The sequence below is a fragment of the Protopterus annectens genome, chromosome 3.part1 (genome assembly GCF_019279795.1).
Source record: "Protopterus annectens isolate FY-2018-M chromosome 3.part1, PAN1.0, whole genome shotgun sequence".
Lineage (NCBI taxonomy): Eukaryota > Metazoa > Chordata > Ceratodontiformes > Protopteridae > Protopterus > Protopterus annectens.
The window spans coordinates 1,149,683,705-1,149,706,701 of record NC_056732.1 but is presented as its reverse complement, the minus strand read 5'-3'; the positions used below and the strand labels follow the sequence as shown (position 1 = coordinate 1,149,706,701).

The window sequence follows — 22,997 nt, the reverse complement described above, 5'->3', positions numbered from 1 at the left end:
ACCTGTCCCCTCTGACTTATTTGCTAATGTAATCCATCATCAGTATGAAGAGCAGTGGGCTCAAAGCTGAACCCTGGTGCACACACACCCCTCACTGGGAACTCTTCTGTGAGACTGAACACTGTTCGTACTTGAATCATTGGGTTCTTGTTCATAGCCTGCACTAATTCTAGCAGTGTTTCTGGGACTTTGAACCACTGCAATACTGCCTAAATTGGCTTTCCTGGGACCTTGTCATATGCTTTCTCCAAATCTAGAAATGCTCAGTTGGACTCTTTCCACATCTCCAGTTTCTTGTTGACTATCTGTTTCACTGCAAACATCGGGTTACTTGTGATGCATTCTGATTTTGTCTCCCATCTTACTTTCTACGCCTCTGCATATCCATTTATCAGTCACCCTCTCCAGCACTTTCATGCAGTGTGACAGGAGTTTGATATCTCTGTACTGCTCACAGTTGTGGATGTCCCCTTTGTTCTTGTACACTGGCATGAGTATGCTTATTTTGCTACATCCTAAACACTCAGGAAGGTGCATTTTTGTTTTATACATATGGTTAGTTTGTTGTTAATCATATTTTCAACTGAAGTGAGCATTTTTTCTTCTTTTTTTTACATTTTTATTTCAGTTTACTGTCTTCTTCTTCTTTCGGCTTTTCCCGGTTAGGGGTCACCACAGCGGATCATCTGTCTGCTCATGACTGGCAGTGGAGTTTTACGGTGTCGAGTTGCCAGCCCGGCGCCCAACCTTCCACAGAAGACACACACCTAGGGCCAATTTGGAGTGTCCAATCCACCTACTGCATGTCTTTGGGATGTGGGAGGAAACCAGAGCACCCAGAGAGAGCCCACGCAACCACAGGGAGGACATGCAGACTCCACACAGAAGGCACCTCAGCTGAGAATCAAACCGGAGAACCTCTTGCTGTGAGGTAGCAGCGCTAACTGCTGCACCACCATGGCTGCCCTTATTTCAGTTTACTGTATTGATCGCTAATGTGGAAACAGTCTGTTTTGGCTTGGAATGGTGACCATCATAGAGAGAGTAGTGATTATTTATTTATTTTATTTATTTTTTGTTCATCCTTTGTTGACTAGGTTTTCTAGTGAGAGTAAACTAATTGCTGTAATGCCTAGATCATTGAGCACTATTGGCTCTAATTTAGAGTTTATTTTATTGGTTCCTTCTGTCTGTTTGCTTTTTACTGACTGTAACAATGTCCCCTTGGGTACAGTGCAGTATCATCAAACTGTCTTCACTCTTACTGTAGGCTTCGGGCAGATTTTTGCACAAGGCTAAGTCAACTAGTACTGATCTGTGCTTAGCTACTATTGACTGTACAAAACTATGCGTTGCTATTGTAAAGAGACTCTGTTCTTTTAACTTAGTAGCTGCATTGGAGTGTGCATTGCTGTTATAAAGAGACACTGCTCTCTATAGCCAGCTATAAAGTGTTATTACTTCCTCAATTGAACTTCTCAGTTGTGTTAGTGCTCCTTCCATCCTTCCTCGATTAGATAGTTTGGATTTATTACTCAAAAGCACTGGACATTATGGAGGGTCAGCTAACCAGTCCCTTCTTCCATTGTCAGCCTTCTTGCAGTCGGTATACTAAGGTGGTGTAGTAATTGCAAAATGATAAAACTGAGCACTGGCTTCATCAGACACACAAAAGAATTTATTAAGATAAGAGCTTTTGTCTGGTGGACATCACCAGACTTCTTCAGACGTCCACCAGACAAAAGTGCTTATCCTAATAAATTATTTTGTGTGCCTGATACAGCCAGTGCTCAGTTTTATAATTTCTGAGTTTTTGTGGTTCTTGTGATGTTTTTGGTGTAGTAATTGCCCCATGCTCACTGACAATGAACTTCTGACCAACCAAGTATATTCTTCTATGAGAGGTTTAAATACCAAACAAATGTGGAGTCATCCCTCTCGGTTTACAGCATGCAGTGAGCATCACATTGTCTCATTCCTTCCCACACAAATACAACATCCTCAGACAATACAAAAATGCCATACGCTGATGCCATTAAAACGTCCATGCAATGCTACATCAACAAGTCTCCACCAACAACAAATCACTCCCAAATGTAGTACTCAAACTAGCCTTCTTGTAAGAATGTTTTAGTGATTGGTGACTCTGTTATGTGACATACAGGTTCTGAACTTACCAGGCTTGATAAGAATGAGGTTTTAGTTAGCCGCTTCTTAGCAGCCAGGATTGCTGACGTAACAAGAGCCCTTAAGACCCTCTTTCCTAGCAAGTAAGGCTGGGATATGATAGTAGTACTTGCAGGAGCAAATGATCTGCTGCCAAAACCCTGAAAGCTATTCAGAAGGACATAATGGGACTTGCTGTATGGGTCTCAGATGAGGATAAGACTGGTTTTGAGTGGAATCCTCCATTTGCTTGCAATGATGTCTAAATATAAGAAGAAAATAACTGGGGTTAGCAATTGGATAAATACTCATTCTACAGGGATCTAGTATACATCAGCTTGGGATGAGATGATCAACAGCCCAACGTGTGTTGTGAAGGATGGCCTACATCTCACATTCAAGGACATCTACATACTGTCTTAAGTCTTTGCTGCACTCGTGGTGTCTTTTTTGGCCAAGCTCATCTCATGAACATCCTAACTTGACAAATACATCAAATTTTGCATTGAACAACAGAAAAATGCATTTGTCAATGCCAGGAGTCTTAACGATGTAGAGTTAAGGTAACGTGGGTCAAATGTAAGGAAATTATTCCCTCCATGCCTGGGTTTTGTGTCTGATATTCCTTTAGGCCTGTTGCAAACTGAAGTGGAGTCTCAGTGCTGGTCAGTGACCTTATCCCTTCAAAATAGATAAACAGAGACGCCAATAGGGTGTTCTTAGAACTCCAGTTTACCCAATGTAAGTCACATGTCCAAATTATTGCCTATTATTGATTCTCCTCCATGACCCCAGACTCTTCAATCCTAATTGACTTCAACTACCCATCTGTAGATTGAAGCACCTGCACCTCTAATGTATGATGTTTGGATTGAGAAAATAAAAACTCCCAAGATTAAATTGTCCTGAAATGCAGTAGTTCTTCTTTGTTTCTTAATAACTGATGACTGATTAGGTGATCTGTTCTACTGATTCTTTTTAGGATCTGATCCTCATTAGAACAGTCTCTGCTAATTCCATACCCCCCCCCCCCGCCCCTGTCTGCACCTTTCAGGTTAAGTCACACCACCAAATTGCGACTTGAACTCTCAGAAATTCCACTCCACCAATGACCAACACAACCCTCTTTATAAATTTCAGAAAGCTAAACCTTACATTGTTATGTTTACGTATTGATGTATTTATTTATTTATTCATTCACGTATTTATTTATTTATTTTGCATTTCTTTACTTGGATATTCTGGCTAGACATGAGAATATCTTTTCAGCTCAGTCCTGGAAAGAAAAGCTCTACATTTTATAATAAAATTATAAAAAAATAAATTCTGCAAACATACATAACATTGGATTGCATTAAAGAACCAGTCATAGTACTAAATTTATATTAAACAGAGTAGGTAGCAAGATGAATATATCAAGTGATACAATGAAAGCAAAACACTTGTTTTCCTCAGGAAGATAGTAACAATGATAGTAGGCTATATAATAGAACTATAGAACAAAATATCTTAATTTACTTATGACATTCCCACAGCTGACCCTGAATATGCAGCTACCTACAGTAAGGAGTCTTATACTCATTAAGACAAATGCATTGAGCTAGCAGTTCCTATAAAAAATAAATAAAGTTGGGAAATTCAAAAACATCCTGATGGTCAGTTGTCATAAGCAAATTTTATATAAAAAAGGGAAGAAAACTCTTGGTCAGAACTGCTCAACATGAGAATAGTATAAAAAATGTAGCAAGAAACTTAAGGCCACTTTAATGGCCAGCAAAGCGTTGCATGAACTCTGGTTTGCATCTGTGGCAAATGGTAACTGCAAGACGCTCTTCAGGGATGTTAAAAAATTAAGAAAAATGTGCAATGCTACTATGAACTTTTCCACAATGGGACCCCACTCATACTCAAATGATATAACAAATGTACTGGCAAGCTAATTTGCTGTTAACTGTGCCCTTGAATCTCCCATATCCCAACTGTGATGACAGGAAGTGCTGCCAGCCATGCCAGGAGAAGTGGGGCAGTGGATGTATAACATATGCCAGCACAGCTAGCTGGAATTTTGTGAATTATGTGTCATTTGTATATCAAACTGATTTGTACAAATTATTGCACTGAAAATGTATTTATTAGGTTTGCATGTGTTAAAATGTATCAACAGTGCCCCCTGCTGGAAGAAAAATAAATGTACATGCATTATCATAACTGAATTAAATGTATATATTTTAACAGCATTTACTGGAAGGGACGAGGTTACTCTACCTGACTCTGAAAAATATTTGTGAAATTATATTACATTATGGGTAAAGCCATAAAGATGTTACCCACAGTTTTGAATGGATCCAGAGATGCAATGTCTGTGCTAGAGAATAGGTTGTATCTCCTGTAGGAAGAGTGGAGTAGTTTGATGGTTTTACGACTTCTAGCAGCTGCACCACATCTGAGCAATGCTCTTGTGTGTGTATTATTGAAATGTAGGTGCTAAAGTCCTAGCAGCTTCTAGTGTTGGTGATAGCATGAGAAATAAAGTCAGATGACTAGGTGTAAGTGATGTCATTCTGTAAGCCAGAAATAATATTTAGATATTAGGAGGAGACTGCTCTCATCATTCTGTATTTTGTCTTGGATCTGACAAGAAGGACCACTCACCCACATTATCCTGCCTTGCTCTATTCAGTAAGTAGGAATAGGAATTCTCTAGATCAGTTAGGAAAAGACAGTGAGACTAGCTAAATACTGTTTTTTTCTGTATCTGTGTGAAACTTTCTATCGGTGTTATTTTTAATATTTCCTATGACTGAAACTATGGTGTTAATGTAAATAGATATTTAGCATTTTCATGTTATTTTATCATGTATTATTAAATATATTTAAACTTTTCATTGTGGCTTGGCCTTTTTAGAAAATATTTCAATTTTGAGAGTATTTCCACATATTTACTTGCCGACAACTCTGGCCACTCCTGAAAGCATTGCTGTTAGGTCAACATTGCCATTTGCATTAATATTAACCTCACTCAGTATATTGGGTACCCTTGCAACAGCCTTAGGTAGCTGGCTTTGTAGTGCCTATTGGCAGTGATAACTGCCTTATACTCTGGGCAAAAGGGGGCATAGCTAGTAAACCTCAACCTGTCTTTCCCAGGTGTGTGTGTGTGTGTGTGTGTGTGTGTGTGTGTGTGTGTGTGTGTGTGCAAATCAAATCTCAGTGTGTATGTGCCAGCTACTTGGACCAGGGACATAAGACACAGGTTTCACACAAGAGTGGTGGATGACTTGGCTTGGGCCCTTGGCTGAGGACTTAACTCTGAAGCTGTGCCAGTGGAGAGTCTCATTATGGACCTGGAAGGAGACAGATAGACAAATGCAGACCCCGGTCTGACTGTGTTCCCTGTGTACTCTTAAGGGAAATTGTGCTTGATGCAGAGAGGTCTGCAACTGGAAATACTGAGTATATCCATTTGTATTGCAAGTGAACATCCCTCTCCAGTGCCAGTGGTGAGGATTCAGACTCCTTGATAACTGGACCAGTCAGGGAACATCACATATTGGTGGCAGTGGTGTGACACCGAACTTCTGTAGCCTAGAAGCAATTGTCACTAAAGGTGTGCAATTTCTCAGCAGCCATGAGGTAGACATTCAGAGTTTCATATCACAACAGTTTTATTCATTTATTTATTTTGTTAATCAGGGAAAGCAGGCAAAAATCTAAGCAGAGATTATGGCAAGCTAACAAATATCCAGTTGGCCAAGGTGTGTAAAGTCAAAGGGCTGGTGTATGCCAACCTGACTAAAGCTGAAATGATTTCATCCTTAGTCACAGCTCAGACCAAGAATCAGGAGGATAACCAGTCTGATGATGGGAATTTGCAGCCCTCAGAAACAGGACGGTTCACCTTTTCCTCAGAGGACTTAAAAATCCATCTGGAGTTAAAGAGATTTGAACTGGAGGCCAAACGTATTGAATTAGAATCAGCAGACAGACTGAGGGAGGAAAAACAAATGAAATTATAATCAGCAGGGAGACAGCGGCATTTGGAGGCTGAAGAAAATGAGAAGCAGTGTCAAAATGAGAGGCAGATGCTAACTCTTCGTCAGGGTCATGCAGGTAATGGGGAAGAAAATAACCAATCCCCAGAATCAATATAGGTCAGTAAAATTCTTCCACAGTTACAGAGGATGATATATTTGAAAGGGTATGTAAACAGTATAATGCTGACCAAGGACTCTGGGCATAATTCCTGTCCCCCTTACTCCATGGTAAAGCTGTAACTGCTGTTTGTACATTGAATGATATTGATTATTTAAACTATGACAAAGTCAAGAAATGTTTACTTGTATGCTTTAAGTTAACACCTGAAGCTTAACGAAAAAAGTTACATGACCATAGACGCAAGGAAGATGAAAGTGTGTGTGATTATATTGCTGAGTTAAGCACTTATTTTCATAGGCAGGTGAGTGGGTGTCAGGTTACCACTTTTGAAGGGCTGGCAGACGTTTTGGTGATGGAGCAAGCCCTTAGCACTTTGCCTAAGGACATGAGAATCTGGTTGGCAGACCAAGATTGCAACTCTGCAGATGAGCTGTGGAAAAAGGTGATTGGCAAGCAAAGCATCATTGTACAGGAAAGGGATATCCAGTGCTACAAATTGATATAAGGGAACTCATGGTGAGGAGCCTAAACCACCCCAACAGACTCCATCAGTAATGGGAGAACAACTAGTTCAGGTACAAAGACAGGCTCAGGGGTTAAATGATTTAAATGTAACCAGTGGGGCCATGTAGCATATAGATGTCCATGGAGGCAAAGTAGGGGAACAAAATGTTGGGGATCCAGCAAGTGGGAATAACAGTATGCCAGTTGTAAGTTGTCTGGAAAGAACAGGGGTACCAAACTATCAGTAGAGGTTATATCCTATCTTAATGGATGGAAAACAGGCCACGCTAAGAGAGAGACAGCCTCTGACATAACCATTGTGAAGCCTGCAGTGGTAATACAGGAGCAGTACTTGCTTGGGCAGTCCGGTCTAGTCAGAGCTTTAGGAAGGACCCCATTCCAAATGCCTTTGGCCAGGGTTCACCTTGACTAGGAGGGTGGAAAAAGAAACAATCGAGTAAGTGTGTTTGAGGGTATCCATACAGATGTCTTGATAATGGATGATTTTGATAATGTAGTACATTGTGTGCAGGCAGTTAGATGCAGTCAGGCTTGGAGACAGGCATGTGGTTCTGGTAGCCTGGGGATACCCTGACAGACCTCATACCTGAAGTCAGGTCTGGTGAGGTGGCTATTTCAGGGAGACAGCTATCCTCAAGCAGTGATCCTGAAGGTGAGTCACAGCTGATGGTAGGTACTGATGTTCCCTTGGACAAAGTGACTGCAATGGCAGAGGTGAGTGGTAGTACCCAGGCTGACAGTGAGGTACTGCTGTCAGAGGATATCAGACTTCTTGTGGAAGGACAGCTGGGAAGAGTCAGAAAAACAGAGCTGAGACAGGCTCAGCTCTCAGAACATACACTAAGAGGCTTGAGGGAGGTAGTCAGGGAGGTACCTGATTCTCAGGGAAAAGGGGTCCATATACTGGAAAAAAGGGTTACTGTGCAGAGAGTGGACCCCCAAGGGAGGGCTAGAGGATGAGGTAATCCAGCACTTGGTAGTGCCCAGACCCTTCTGTCTGGCACTTTTAGCCATAGCCCATGATATTCCTTTTGTATGTCATATGGGCATAAAGCATACCAAGAGACATATTATGCAAAATGTTTATTGGCTTGGGAATGGAAGGGATGTAGAGTACTGTAGGACCTGTGGGCAGTGCCAGTAAGCAGGCAAGGCAGGAGACAAAGTCAGAACTCCTTTGATGTATTTGCCTGTGATTAAGGAGCCATTTCAGAGGATCGTCATGGATATTGTGGGGCCTCTGGGTACCCTAAGTTCCACAGGGAAGAAGTATATCCTAGTCATGGTAGATTATGCTACCAGATACCCTGAAGCGGTGGTTCTGTCCTCCATTGAGGCAGAAAAGGTGGTAAATGCTTTGTTAGATGTTTTCAGCAGGGTATGTTTCCCAAAAGAAATACTGACTGACAGAGGTGCAAATTTCATGTCAGACCTGTTGTCTTGTCTGTGGAAGCACTGTGGGGTGAAGCACCTAAAGACCACTCCCTACCATCATCCCCAGACTAATGGTCTTGTGGATAGGTTAAACTTTACACTAAAGGCCATGCTACGGGCATTTGCAGACCAGCTTAAGAGAGAGTGGGACAAATATTTGCCCAATCTGCTGTGCGCTTACAGATAGGTGACCCAGGAATCCACAGGTTTTTCACTTTTTGAGTTATTGTATGGGCATAGGGTGAGGACCTCTAGATTTGATTTAAGATGAGTGGGACGGTGAGTGTGAATCCCACAAGGATTCTGGTGTGGCTTAGTTCCTAAACCTTAGGACAAGGCTTAGGGAGCCTGTGGGCTTGGCCCAGGAGAACTTGGCAGGAGCTCAACAGCAGAAAAAGGTCTGGTATGACAGGAATTCTCAGGCCAGAGAGTATGCTGTGGGGCAGCAGGTGATGGTTCTCATTCCTGTTAGGCACAATAAGCTGCAGGCAGCTTGAGAGGGACCCACCCTTCAAAGTGGTAAGGAAGGTCAGTGCTATTAACTACATGGTAGAACTGCTAGGGAGGAGACAGGGGCACAAATTGTACCTTGTTAACATGATGAAACCTTACCATGACAGGGAGGCCCTGGTGCTAAGTATTTGCAGTAGGAGACATGAGGAGTCTGTGGGGAATCTATGGCTACAGGGAGCCAGCCAGCAAAATCCCAAGTTACTATGGTAGAGCCTAGGATTGCAGGCATATGATATGACATTGCAGCAGTGTAGTGGGGTCAACAATGCCAAGGCAGATGGAATCTCAAGACATGGTATGGGGTAAGGTATTCCCAGATAGGTTCATTCCTCTCAAGCAACATTTCTCAAGGGGCACTTGAAAATCTAGCTTGAGTCTTCAAAGGGTGGAAAGATGTGACAATAGGAGGTACTACCAGCCATGCCAGGAGAAATGGGGGCAGTGGATGTGCAACATATGCCATAAATAATTATATGTCTTTTGTATATCAAACTGATTTGTACAGATGCTTGTGTTGAAAATATATTTATGAGGTTTGCTTGTGTTAAAATGTATCAACAGTGTGCCCTGTTGGAAGGGAGAGAAATGTACATGTATTATTGTAACTGAATTAGCTGTATATGTTTAAACAGCATATACTGGAAGGGAAGAGGTTAATCTACTTGACTCTGAAACATATTCTTGAAATGAAATTACTTTATGGGTTAAGCCATAAAGATGTTATATCACAGTTTTGAATGGAGCCAGAGATGCAATGTCTGTGCTAGAGAATAGGTTGTAGTTCCAGTAGGAAGACTAGAATCATTTTATGGCTTTATGACATCCAGCAGCTGCACCACATCTGAGAAATACACCTGTGTGTGTATTATTGATCTGTAAGTGCTAAAATCCTCACCAACTTTAGTCATTCCTGAGCCACTGCCATTCCAGATATCCTAAAGGTACTTTCAAAGATCAAATCCTTATAAGATATTGTATTGTTTAATAAACAGCATCAAATATACATTCACATAACCCCTCCTTGAGCTATCTACCCTGTCTACAGGCTGTGTTCTTAATTCCTGGCACCCTCTGGAGTGATACTTATTCATAAGGATGGTCCCACTACTGACCCTGAAAACTACAGGCTTATCGTTCTTACTTGTCTGATTTGTAAAGCAATGAAGTACATCATTACTGAACTCATAAGTCATGATATAAAAATCTCATTAGGCTCATATCACAATTATGCCTCACATAAGGTAGATCACATGTACTAAATCTTATCAACTTCTCTGAGAAGGTCAGCCAAACAGTGGGCAGTGGGCATACTATTCATGCTGCTTATCTTGACCTGGCCAAGGCATTTGATATCATACTCCATGAAGGAATGGTAAATAAGCTATAGGCCTTAAACATAGATCCCTAAGTGTTAAGATGGATAGACACCTGCTGAAGTAAAGAAGATACATCTTCTGTGTATAAGATGCCTCTTCAAACAGAGAATAGTTAACCAGGGTTGTCCCACAGGGATATGTCTTTGGTCCTGTCCTGTTCAGCATTTATTTTTTGACCACAAAATTGAAATCAGTGATTTCTGGCTGGCCAGATTTGCTGATGATTACAAACTGACTGTAATTGTCAAAATCACTAATAATGCATATTTTAAATTGAAATAATACTAGTAATCACCTGCTGCATAGAAAAAACACTGAAAGTGAACACCACAAAATGTAATTCATATTGCCTGATGACAGACCATTATCATGTGAAACAGTGATTCGTAATCTGTGCACCTGGGTGAATAGATAGCTAACTACCCTTTAATCACCATATGACTGCTGCAGTCAGAAATTCTTCCATATTTTGCAGGAAATTGCCAAAGGAATCTCTTCCAAAGCCAAGGACATGATCATTTCCCTGTATTTTGCCCTGGTCAGACCCATTATAGAATATTAAACACCCTTTGACATGTGCCTGTCTTGACACATTAAAATTTCAAAAAGCCCAGAGGTTTCAAACAAAAAAAAAAATATCTGTGGTTTCAAGATTCTTTACCAGGAGAGATTTTAAATCTTGTCTCTCTATTCTGTCTTTAATACACTTATGAGGGGAGATTTGCCCCCTTGCTTACATCTCATTTAGAGATCCTTCTATCCTAGACCTTTTTTTGTCTTAGTAATTTGAATATAGCAGGTAGCACTAAAAACATGGATCTTTACTTACATCAGAAAATAAATGTTGTTCACCCAGTCAGGATGTAACAGACAAACATTTGTGGGTTCTGTTCAAGCAGCTTTATTATGTACAAACACATGAGGAATGAGTAAATAACTTTAACTTTGATAAACTTATAAGCAAACTGACTTTCTCTCTCATACATGCTCACTGTCTGGCTGCACTCTCAAAATGGCACTGAAGCTAACACTTACTTGCTATTTATATACATGTGATCACCTTGGAAATGCTTCTTAAAGGTACAACACGCATACATATTCTACAACAAATAAAGCAAGATTGAGGGATAAGTTCATCACCCTGCTTTGGTATAGACTTCTATGCAAGTCAAGCAATATGAGTCTCTGCCTTCTTTCAAATGTATCTTGGACAACAAGAGGGGGAGTAAGGAAAATGCACACTTCTTTTTCACAATGAAAAAGATTTACTCTACTGGAAGTGGCATAATGTACTGTGTCAGTCTGTGTAAAGAAGGTGAAACTAGTTTTTAAGACATTTACACCTCTTTCAAAAAAGGTAGTGAAGCCCTTAGATGATTATTTAGTAAGAAGCACATGTTCATTGGACCAATTGCCTTGTGTATCCAGTGATCTTATGGATAAAAGTATTACTTTGGCTGGTAAAAAAAAGTAAAATAAGTTATTTTTTAATGACAACTCAGTAAGGATATATTATGGACATGTGTTGCATTCCATACCTTATAGGAATGTCATACACTAACCAAATGAAAACAAAGTATAATGCATTTTGGCAGACTATCACATACTAATGGCCTTGTTAGTCATTACTTGGAGTCTAATGATAGAGGTTTATGTTATAGGTTCATAGGTATATACTAGGCTAAAAATACCAGGGCCTTTATAAGCCTAGTCATGTAATCAAACCCAATTGTTTCCCTATGTATTGTGGGAGTTTAGTAGTCAGGGGTACATTAGTTGGGATGTTTCTAAGGGTTATGTGTGGGGGGGGGGTATGTTAGTTTGGGCATAGTTACTGCCTACCTCTGTCTATCAGACATATGGGGGCCAGACAGGGACCGTTCATTGCTGGCCTTTTGTCGTTTTCTTGGTTTACTTCGGCCGTGCATTCACCTACGTGTATAGCATCATGTTTGGTTGTGCTTTTTTAGCTATGCTGTAGGACAGGTCTGGAAGTTATCAGTATCGAATACAGGGGAATCCTCCCCTGACATTTAGAGCTTTCGCTTTGTGGAATTATTTGACTACTTCACCAGTGAGAAATCAGAACAGTGTGTATGAAACAAACAACTTTATGGATATTCCTGAATTTTTTTATCATTTTTGGATTTGTGACCATTTCGGACATCACAATATTGCATACCAGTTTGGTGTTTGTTGATTTTGGGCCTACGGAACTGATGCATATTCGTGTGGGTGTAGCTTAGTCTTGAACTATGCATACAAGGTTTGGTATTGCCTGAATTTTTGTTCACATGAGGTTGGTGCATTATTCAATTAGGAGAAGTGGTTACATCGGACTGTTTGGGCATTTTAAATGTTTGTCTGAACATTTGGGTGCTTCAGTCGAACTGTCGCCATTTTTCAGTAACAGCCGGTGGGTTCATTACGAATGTGAATGTTCAACGGTGACTGAAATTGAATTGGATGAATATGGGGGTGTTGCACATATTGGATCAGCATAAGGGGTGACATTTGACTGTTCGGGATACCTGAGACATCTAGCTCATAACCGTTGTTTTGTCTCCTGCAATGGACAGTTGGTCGATCAGTTGGTTTATCAGGTTTTGCAGAGATTTTTCGGAGATCAAGGTGCAAAGCTGATTGTGGGACAATACTGTTTGTTTGGGACTATCAATACTCTAAATGCATTCTTTATTGTTCTTTTATAGATTTTTTACATATATTGACATATATCTGACATATTTATGCACACCTAATTGTTACTGATGGTCCATATTCATTGTGAATACTTCTATTGAGTTAGACCATCTCTTAATGTTATGCCATTTTTTCATATGTGTTGGTTATAAATTTTCTTGTGTGTATAAATACATTGCAATTCATCTACAGTATGTTCTGGGGGCTAGGTATACAATTCTGAACAACTACTATTTTTGGAACAGGGTTTTCAGTGGTATGTAAGTATAATATACTTAATAATCTTGTGGCACTATAGGCCAGAGATACTTGTTTATGTCATTTTTTATTTTTTGGACTCATGACATAGGGTCTTTGGTCTTTTAAACAAATACATTTGTCTTGGATATATTTTTACTATATTTGAAGGTGAGTACCAGGCATATTTTTGGTAGTCATTTCCTGTATAGTTGGACACCCATGTGCAGGAAGTTCAATTGACTTGATCCTTACAGTTTTTGGTTTTTGTACTAAATAAATATCCCCTTTTATAGGGGATTGGGACCAATCTTTCACACTGGGGACTGGTCTTTTTTTATAACAGGCATAATTGTGGTGCCGTTTTTGGCTCTATAATTTGGCATTATTTAGTTTATTTAGCTTATGGTGTCTATTGGCCCTTAATAATTTTTTTTGGTTTTGGTCCTATGTCAGGCCTGTTTATATACCTCTGTAAAGTTCTTTGCGTTTGTACAATAGATTTATATAATTTGGGGTCATTGACCTTCAGATTATTGATGCATATATAGTACATGCACTCTTCGGTTTCATGTTTTGACATTTTTATATTTCTGCTCTCAGTGCTAGCATTAGATTTTTCTCTTTTCTTTTTTCTTTTATATTTTATAATATTTTTCCAGCAATTTCATCTGGAATTTTGGTGTGATACCAGGAATGATACCCATAATCTCTTTATATTGAGATTGATTTCAATATTTTCTACTCCAGTGTTTTCTCTTGGCTTGTGGGTTCTGGTTTTTGTTAACATCATATTTCTAACATGGACCTAGATAGTATCCTGACTGGATTGTGTGCCAATCGGGAGGACATTGGGGTATTTGATATCCATGCCTCGCCAGGCAACAATTCAAATGGATCAGTGGAACAATCGGCCATGAATTGTGAATTAGCTTTTAATTCCCTTTCAAAGGGTCTTAAAAACCTTAGATCAAACATATGGCATTTGCGTTTGTTTCGGGCCTATCTTAACAAAAATATAGCCCCTAGGGGTCTTAGAATTCAGTTACAACCATTGGTTGGCAGACAGGAGGACAGGTTATCTAATGAGTGGCGAGAAGCCTTACTGAAAGGGTCCATGCTTTTTGTTAACATACTGGCTCAATACTATGAGCGTATGGTTGATATTAACCTCCAAGAGGTTAAAACTATGTGTTTGGACTGCAAAAGATTTGAGTCTCAATCTACATTTCAAGATTCCATCAAAACATTATCACAGGAACTCAAAAACCATGAAAAAGTTACTAAGGATAGAACAATTAAAAAGGTTAAAAGGGATTATATGGATTATCAGAGAGGACGCCCTTTTGATTCTAATAGAACAGTGAGATTTATGGGTACCAGTCCTGGATCAACATCTAATGATCCTAGTAATAACCATAAAAAAAGACTGAGGTCTATTTTGAAAAACAGGGACAAAACCAGTGCTAGCAACTCAGGGGAGGATTCTTCTTGTACTGATTATGATAGTTCCAGTAACAAGGATTCACCTCATAGAAAAAAACCTAACAGGACAATCCATTTAGATATGGTCCCAGGTGTAGGGGTGGACGCAAACACAAATGTGGCAAATATGTCAAATTCCCTGGAGGGATTGATCCAGAATTCTCTAACTTAAATCAAGGGGTGAATCAAAATGTTTTGAATTTGTCTAAGGAAACGTTGTCTGTACAGCAACAACTTCTTAATAAAGGTTTAAGTTTTATTCCTCTTTTTTTTGCAATGAATATTGCACTGTAACTGATGTCATGAGCTTCTGCCATAACCTGAATTTGAAATTGTTTTTTGCAGATAGAGACTCTCAAAGAACTGATGAGTTTAGATTTATTAAGTCGGATTTTCAACCACCGATGAACAGACACGTTTCCATTTTCATGCAAGCTGTTCTTAGGGACCTACACTTTGAGCACAGGGAATATGATATGCTAAGATCAAATCTTTCAACACAGGAAATTACCACTCTCAGTGAGCTACGGGAGAATCACAACATTGCCATCCTTCCAGCAGACAAGGGTGGTGCTGTGGTTGTGATGGATATGAGCTCATATCTGAGTGAGGGTCAATCACAACTTGTTGACACCAGATGTTATATGAATATGTCCTTTGATCCTACTAATCATTTCAAACAGGAAATAGACTCATTCCTCAATCTTGCCCTGGAGGAAGGTATTTTAAGCAAAAATTGTGTTTCCCAACTTACTGTCAAGGATCCCCAGAAGCAAATTTTGTATTTGCTTCCCAAAATACACAAATCTATCACAAATCCTCCAGGAAGACCAATTGTATAGGACATTGGGTCCCTGACGGAGCCTTTATCTGCCTTCCTTACCCAGTATTTAAAACCACTGTTGTGTCTTGTCAGTGCAAGACTGCAGGATACGACTCAATTTTTACAGATTATACAGGATTGTCAACTTGAACCTGGATGGCTCATGTGTCCATTGGATGTTAAGGCATTATATATCAGTATTCCACACTGGGCTGGCTTACAGGCCCTACAATATTGGTTGGATAGGGCTGCCTTATATTCCCCTGGGTTTAATACCCTTCTTATCTGCATGACGGAACATGTCCTTAATAAGAATGTATTTTATTTCCAAGGGCAATGCTATTGGCAACTGCAAGGTACGGCTATGGGAGCATCTTTTGCTCCCATTTATGCCGATCTTTTCATGGCATTCTTTGAGGAATGCATGATCTATGATCCATTACATAATATCTATCTAGTGGAAATAGACATTTGGCGCAGGTACTTGGATGATTGTTGGATGGTGTGGCGGGCAGATGCTAGGTATTTGCAGGAATTTATTGAATATCTTAATCAGAATGTTTGGGGGATTGAGTTTAATGTAACATATGATCTTCAAAGTATTAATTTTTGGATGTTAAAATCACTAGAAATATAGATCATACGTTGAACATGAGAACTTATCGCAAATACCCTCAATATAACACCTTGCTGCATGCATCTAGCATGCACCCATGCCACACCAGCCGCAACATCCCTAAGTCTCAATTTATGCGCATTAAACACCTGAGGGTTGATTTTGACAGGGATAGCTTGGATCTTTATTACAGGTTTGCCAACAGGGGATATAGACATCAAGATATCTTAAATGCCTGGAGTTGGACTAATAACATTCAAAGAAAAACCTTGTTACAAAATCAAACTCAAACTAGGGACTGTTCCAAGCCTACTATTCGGTTTGTTACCACCTTCGGCAGAAACTCTAATGCTATTAAGGGCATTATTAATAGACATTGGAATATCCTGATGGCCAATGAACATTTGAGGCTAATTTTGGATCAACAGTGCCATTTCTCCTACAGGAGAGGCAAAACACTTGGCTCTCTATTTTCACACTTTAAACATATTGAAAGTGGGGGAGCGATACATAAACAGCTGACTATGTCAGGGGACGTACTAGTGGGTACATTTCCTTGTGGCCATTGTGGTTCCTGCAAACAAGTCAATAAAGTTAAGGAATTCACCAGCCATAATACCAGTAAGGTGTATCAATGTAAAATATTTGGTAACTGCAGCAGCAGTTGGGTGGTCTATTTGGCAACTTGTCGGTGTCAAGCCTTTTATGTAGGCCAGACTTCCAAACCACTCAGAACATGCATCAATGAACATAGATTGGATATCAAAACCAAGAAGGAAACTAATGCCTTGTATCGACACATTCTGAAACATCCTGATGCACAATTTTCTTTTATGATTATAGATAGAATTCTGGGTGATCGTAGTAATCCCCAGGGATGGCACAAGATACTCACTTGCAAGGAACAACATTGGATCATCACATTGGGTGCCCTATTTCCTCCAGGATTAAACGACCACTTATAAATTTACACATTTATGTTGATTTATTCTATGTTCCTTCTTTAATATACATAGATTTGGGCATGTTCTTATATTTCATGGATCTTTACCAATACAGTACATGCATAATCACATATCAATAGTTAATTTGTATGCTTATTCTTTTTACAGTTTTTCAATGTGTCACATTGGGTCCAAGGGAGATGAACAAAAGGTACATGTACATGCCATACATATCTATATTGGAAGGAAAACTATTGGATTATTCCATGGAGTATTCATTTTCCAACTTAGATATGTTATCATTTGTTAACCACAACTTTTTTTGTTGGAACATTCACTTGTTATTTATAGGTTCTATATGTGGGTTTTTTTGGTTATGAGAGTTTATATGATATATGTCTTTATTACAATTATACACTATTTAACATTTATTAGTGTTGCTGAATTTTTAATTTGCATCAGTTCAACATATGGGCATATTGTGTGTCTTTTTTATATTTATTTTTCTTTTTTAATGTATATCTTAGCAATAATTTGGAATTTGTTTTCATATATATAATATTTTGTTTAGATGTGGTCGCATCTATATATTCTAATCATAAGTATGTTTAAAATTTTGGTATATTTTCCTTTTAGTACACACTGGTGGGAATATTCCATCAATCTCATAGGTGGGGTGGGTCTATAAATACTCGGGAGATTTGGGTCTCTTTTTTATTATTTGGATACATTGAAGAAGACATTTGTTGCCGAAACCGGTCTGTTTAATAAAGGATTATTTGAAGCTATACTTATGTACTGGCTATAATTATTTTACACTCCAGGACCGTTCATTGCTGGCCTTTTGTCATTTTCTTGGCCAGACAGGGTTGTCAGATTTCCAGCCCCCCAGGTAGGGACAAAAAAAAAAAGAAGGTCTCTCACGACAAGTGAAGACCAAAAAAAAAAAAAAAAAGGACTTTAATGCAGAACTGTGCTCAGTAGCTCTGCACTAAACACGGAGCTTCTCCTGTTTAATGCATTGCAGTTCCACATTCAACACAAGTAGCTCTGTGTTCAGCGATTTTTGATTGATCCATATGCCAGGTATACGGGACAGTCAAAAAAAAAACAAAGCGGAGGCTGGCTGGGATTTAAACCGGCAGGGCCGGACTCGGGATCAGGCTGCTGATCTCGGGACAGTCCCACCCAAATAGGGACGTCTGGCAACCCTGGGGCCAGACCTTGTGTAAATTTATGACTTCCCATCCATTATGTTAAATAGGATTAGGAATGGAATCTGCTTCATATAGATTCAGAGCCTATTTCAGAGCATGGGAATCCTCAGAGACATATATCTGTCTCACCAACATGTCCTATTTATTTCGCAAGCAAAGTTTAAATCCTTGGATGTAGTTGTTCTGATGCTGTTCATTTTGTGGGCATACAAATAGTCCATCAGGCCTAGATCCAAGACTGTCTTGGATGCCGGGCATAGATCACCCCTCAGTAACCTATAAGAAATTGAGTATAAAGATAGGGCTTTAAGGTGATCCATATAACACAATGTGTTTACACTTTGATTCTTCTAATAAGAAACCTGTGTGGGCATTCCATCTTTTGCATATGTCGGGTCGAGTACATGCTGAAGGAGGCAACGTATTTGATGATGGGTCTGATAAGGGCCAAATAAAGTAGTATTATGACTTCTTTGTATCTGGATGCCATGCCCTCACTTATAAGTTGGGCAACATAAACTAATTTTCTTACTACCCTGGCCACATGTTGGTCAAAGGCCAGATTACTATCTACATACTTTCTCAGATTACTGACTACTAGGTCAGTTCTTAGGGGTGTCTTATTGATAGAGTAATTAGCCTGAGTAGCTGTTTTCCCAAAAGGTACTATAATGCATTTCTTAACATTGAGTTTTTATATGTGACTTTGGCACCAGATGTTTGTCTGTGGTAGACTGTCTTCTAAAATATTTGTGTCATGGGGGAAATCTATGATAGCTCCCAGTTTGCAGTCATCTGTACACTTGGTCAGCCAAAGGCCCTCAGCATTAGCCTTTACCGCTGAGAAGTAGATAACAAAAAGAAGCAGTTCCAGCATGGAGTCCCTGAGGTACCACGCTGGTGGCCGGTTTCTTAGCAGAGGTGGCATCACCAATTCTAGGCACTGTCTGTGAGCCAGCTGGCAATCCAATAAGGTATGTATGGATTTATGCCCAGTTTGATGAGTTTTGGAACTTTACCTGAGTGAGTAATGTATCAAACAAATTAGCCAGGTCCAGGTAGGTGGTATTTTCCCCTCATCCATTGCCTTGGTTATCTTCTCAAAGAAGTCTACCAGGTTTAGAAAGCATGACCTTTTCTTGACAAAGCCATACTGGGTTGGGTCTAGGTCTGAAGCGTGACTGTCTTTGTTGATCATTTCAATGATAATTCATTTCATGGCTTTGCACAATAAACTATTCAGACTAATAGGTCTGTAGTTCCCAGGGTTGGTTGATGGTCCACGCTTGTGAAGTGGGATAACCACTGCAATCCTCCATTCTCATGGTACAAAGCCTGTTTTGAGACTTTAGTTGAAAAGTGACTCAAGTGATCCTGTCAGGTCATGTTTCAAGCTATTTAGGAAGTTTGTTGTTATATTGTTGGGGCCAAATGAGCCTGTGTTTTTGGTCTTAGCAAGCACCTCCAGGTCCTGCTCCTGGCTAATAGTTCAGGGGGTTATGCTAGTAGGTCTTTCATGAGGGGAGGCAGGTGGGAGTCGGGGGGAGGGGTCTTAGAAGCAGTTTGATATTTTCCATAAAAACTTTAGGAATTTTGATATTGCGAATATAAACTGCATCTGTGTTAAGTTTTTAGATGCACAAGTAATAGGTGCAAGCTGAATTTCTAAGAACCAAGTCACAGTTAACGCTAAAGTTTTCATTTTTTAATCCATTTCAAATGGTAGCAAATAGGACTTAATACACAGATAAATAATGTGCTTCGTTCTTATTTCACAAGCAAATTGAATTTATAATTTTATGCTTTATATATTCACTCATGAGAAAAAGAAAAATGTATTGTGTTTCTGGAAAACAAAGTGTAAAGAAAGCTGCAAGAGGGAGGCAGTGAAATTAAAACAATAAAGTAAAAACTTGAAAGTCACAAACACTAGTTTAACCTCCTTTCATTCATAGGCTGACACAGTATATTATGCCACTTCTGACAAAATATCCTTTTTTTTACTGTAAGTATTTAAACTGCACAAACCGCGGTAGTGGTGCTGCGGTAGCGTTGCCGCCTCACAGCAAGATGTTGTCCAGTTCAATTCTCAGCTAGAGTGTCTTCTGTGTGGAGGCATGCGTGAATGAGCGTGCCTTCATTGAAGGCTTGTGCGTCAGGGCTGGTAACTCGGCATGTAAAAATCCACTACCAAACATTAGCGGACCGGAGTTCCGCTGTGGCGACCCCTAACCGGGATAAGCCGAAAGACACAACAACAACATAATTTCCTCACTGCAATGTCCGTCTATCATAATCATTTAATAACCAACAACAGACATCAGCAACAGCAACATACAGCACGAGATTAATTAGTGTGATCTGGGGAGATCCTCCATTTAATGTTTGTGTTTTTTCTTAGTTTATGTTGACTTTGAATGGAAGGTGGGTGGATACTTTTCATTTTATGTTTTAATTTTTGAGCTGCAGGTGTATTTCAGCAATAGTGCTGTGCAACAGAAATGTGTAAAGGAGTTTCAGGAACCATTTTTTTGTTTATACTCATGTTTATCATCTGTCAGTGGCTGCGCAACTGTAGACTTAATATAATTTAGTTAATGGATGTCAGTGTAAAACTCCACAAGGTGAAGCAGGCAGCATTCCTGATGCAAAACCACATGTTTTCTATGTTCTCTTTTACTTTTTGATGGAAATTACTGTCTTAATTTATTTTAATCTTAGCAGTTCACTCTCTCTGCTCTCTTCTTTTATTTCCTCGTGGTATACTTATTGTTTTTAAAGTTGCATAACTGATTGGATGATTCATCCTTCTTTCATTTCTGACCTTGATCATCAATTAATGACAGTCCCTCAGTATTTGTATTTTCCCTCTTGCTTGCTACTGCGGAATGAAGATGATTTATTGCATGTTCTCTTCAGTCAGAACTTGTAATACTATCCTGTCGTATCTTCTGACTATTCCCTATTTATTGTGTTTTTTTTTTCCTCTCACTATGTTCATTTATAACTAATTACTCTCTGAATTAAGACTCAGTTATTTTCTTTAAATGTTTTACCACCTCTCCAAGTCTTACCTCTCTGTTTTTTTTTTACATATTCTCCTTCTTCACAGGTGTCTTAGACACACACACACACACACACACACACACACACACACAAAAAAAACAAGTCCAGTATACCAGGCTTACTTTAACATATATCTTCTACTCCATCTCATTTCTTCAGAGCTTTTTTTTATTTTTGACAAATTATGCTAAATGCATTGTGTTGTATGGTATTGAACTATTACAATGCTACTACATAAACTAAATTGAAATGTGTATTGAAATCCATAAATATATTATATTTCTAGTATACAAAATAAAAAGATATATGCTTTAAGTTTTAAAGTGTGAACATTAATGTATTTGTATGTAATATTTTAGCTGCTGAGAGTGTAATGCTAGTAAAACTGCAAAGAAATTAAGAATGCATAGCTATAATATTTACATGTATTCAAAGTCATGCAAAGTATATATCAAGACATGAATTAACAACTAAAACATGAACGATTTCACACCTTGACCTTCCATACCTGTCATTTTTGTCCCAACCTTTAGGTGTACAGCATCTAATAAATCTACACTCATGCTTCTGCAAATACATGCAATTTCACACATATCTCTTCTGTAGGTGGGTGGCAAAAATATTTGACTATGCCACTGATAGGAAAGGCATATTTAACTTTTAAAGCCATTTACTTCACATTTCATTCCCTGATACTGATGCTATCCCTCTGGAAGGCGGAAGTGAAGCAGATGTGTTAATAGAACTTAAATTTCTTGTCTCAACTAAATGTCCCAGCTGTCTTACATATCCACTGATATATATATATATATATATATATATATATATATATATATATATATATATATATGGGTTCACTTCAGTTCACTGAGCTTTCAATTCACTGACTTTCATTTCACTGACACCATTTCACTGAAATTCATTTCACTGAAACTTCATTTCACTGAAACTTCATTTCACTGACAACTATTATTAGCAATAAAATGGAATATTCCTCCTTCCCCACTGTAGTGCGACCCTGGGGTTAGAATATATAGTTGGGGGGGTGTGGGGGGCAGAGCCCCCCACATGGGGGGTGTGGGGGGCGTAGCCCCCCCACTTCATTTCATATGACATTCTTACGTTTTGATATAATCTTGCTTAGTAAAAGAAAAGTAAGTGGGGGGCTGCGCCCCCCACACCCCCCTAACTATATATTCTAACTCCAGGGTCGCACTACAGTGGGGAAGGGGGCATATTCCATTTACTTTGTAATAATACTTGTCAGTGAAATTAACTTTCAGTGAAATGGAAGTTTCAGTGAAATGAATTTCAGTGAAATGGTGTCAGTGAAATGAAAGTCAGTGAATTGAAAGTTCAGTGAACTGAAGTGAACCCATATATATATATATATATATATATATATATATATATATATATATATATATATATATATATATATATATATATATATATATTTTTTTTTTGTTAATTATATGAGCATACAACTATAGGAAGTTCACAAAAAGTATGTGGCATTTCTGTATGAGGCAGTGTATTTCAGGTTTAGCCTATCTCTCTGATACACCTGTTAATTTTCACCATTCCTTAGAATCTGCTTCTCATTTGGCAGCTGGTTTTTACTTTACCATCATCCCTTTTTCTGATGCATTTCCTACATTAAACAACTAAAAAGTACGATGTTGTTTACTTACTGGACCAGAAGGAATATCACAGCATGTCTCCAGTTCTGCGTGCTTT

The 22,997-nt window shown here is 39.0% G+C and overlaps 1 protein-coding gene across 1 annotated transcript in view; it reads right to left on the bottom strand.

Annotated features, from left to right (window-relative positions):
- The window catches only part of COL22A1 (collagen type XXII alpha 1 chain), a 2,341,282-nt gene that overhangs the window by 1,409,044 nt on the left and 909,241 nt on the right, over positions 1-22,997 (bottom strand). Inside the window, exon 8 of the mRNA XM_044067281.1 lies at positions 22,952-22,997. This exon is cut by the window's right edge and continues 35 nt beyond it. Within this exon, the coding sequence (XP_043923216.1) occupies positions 22,952-22,997 (46 nt within the window). The remainder of the gene's footprint in view (positions 1-22,951) is intronic.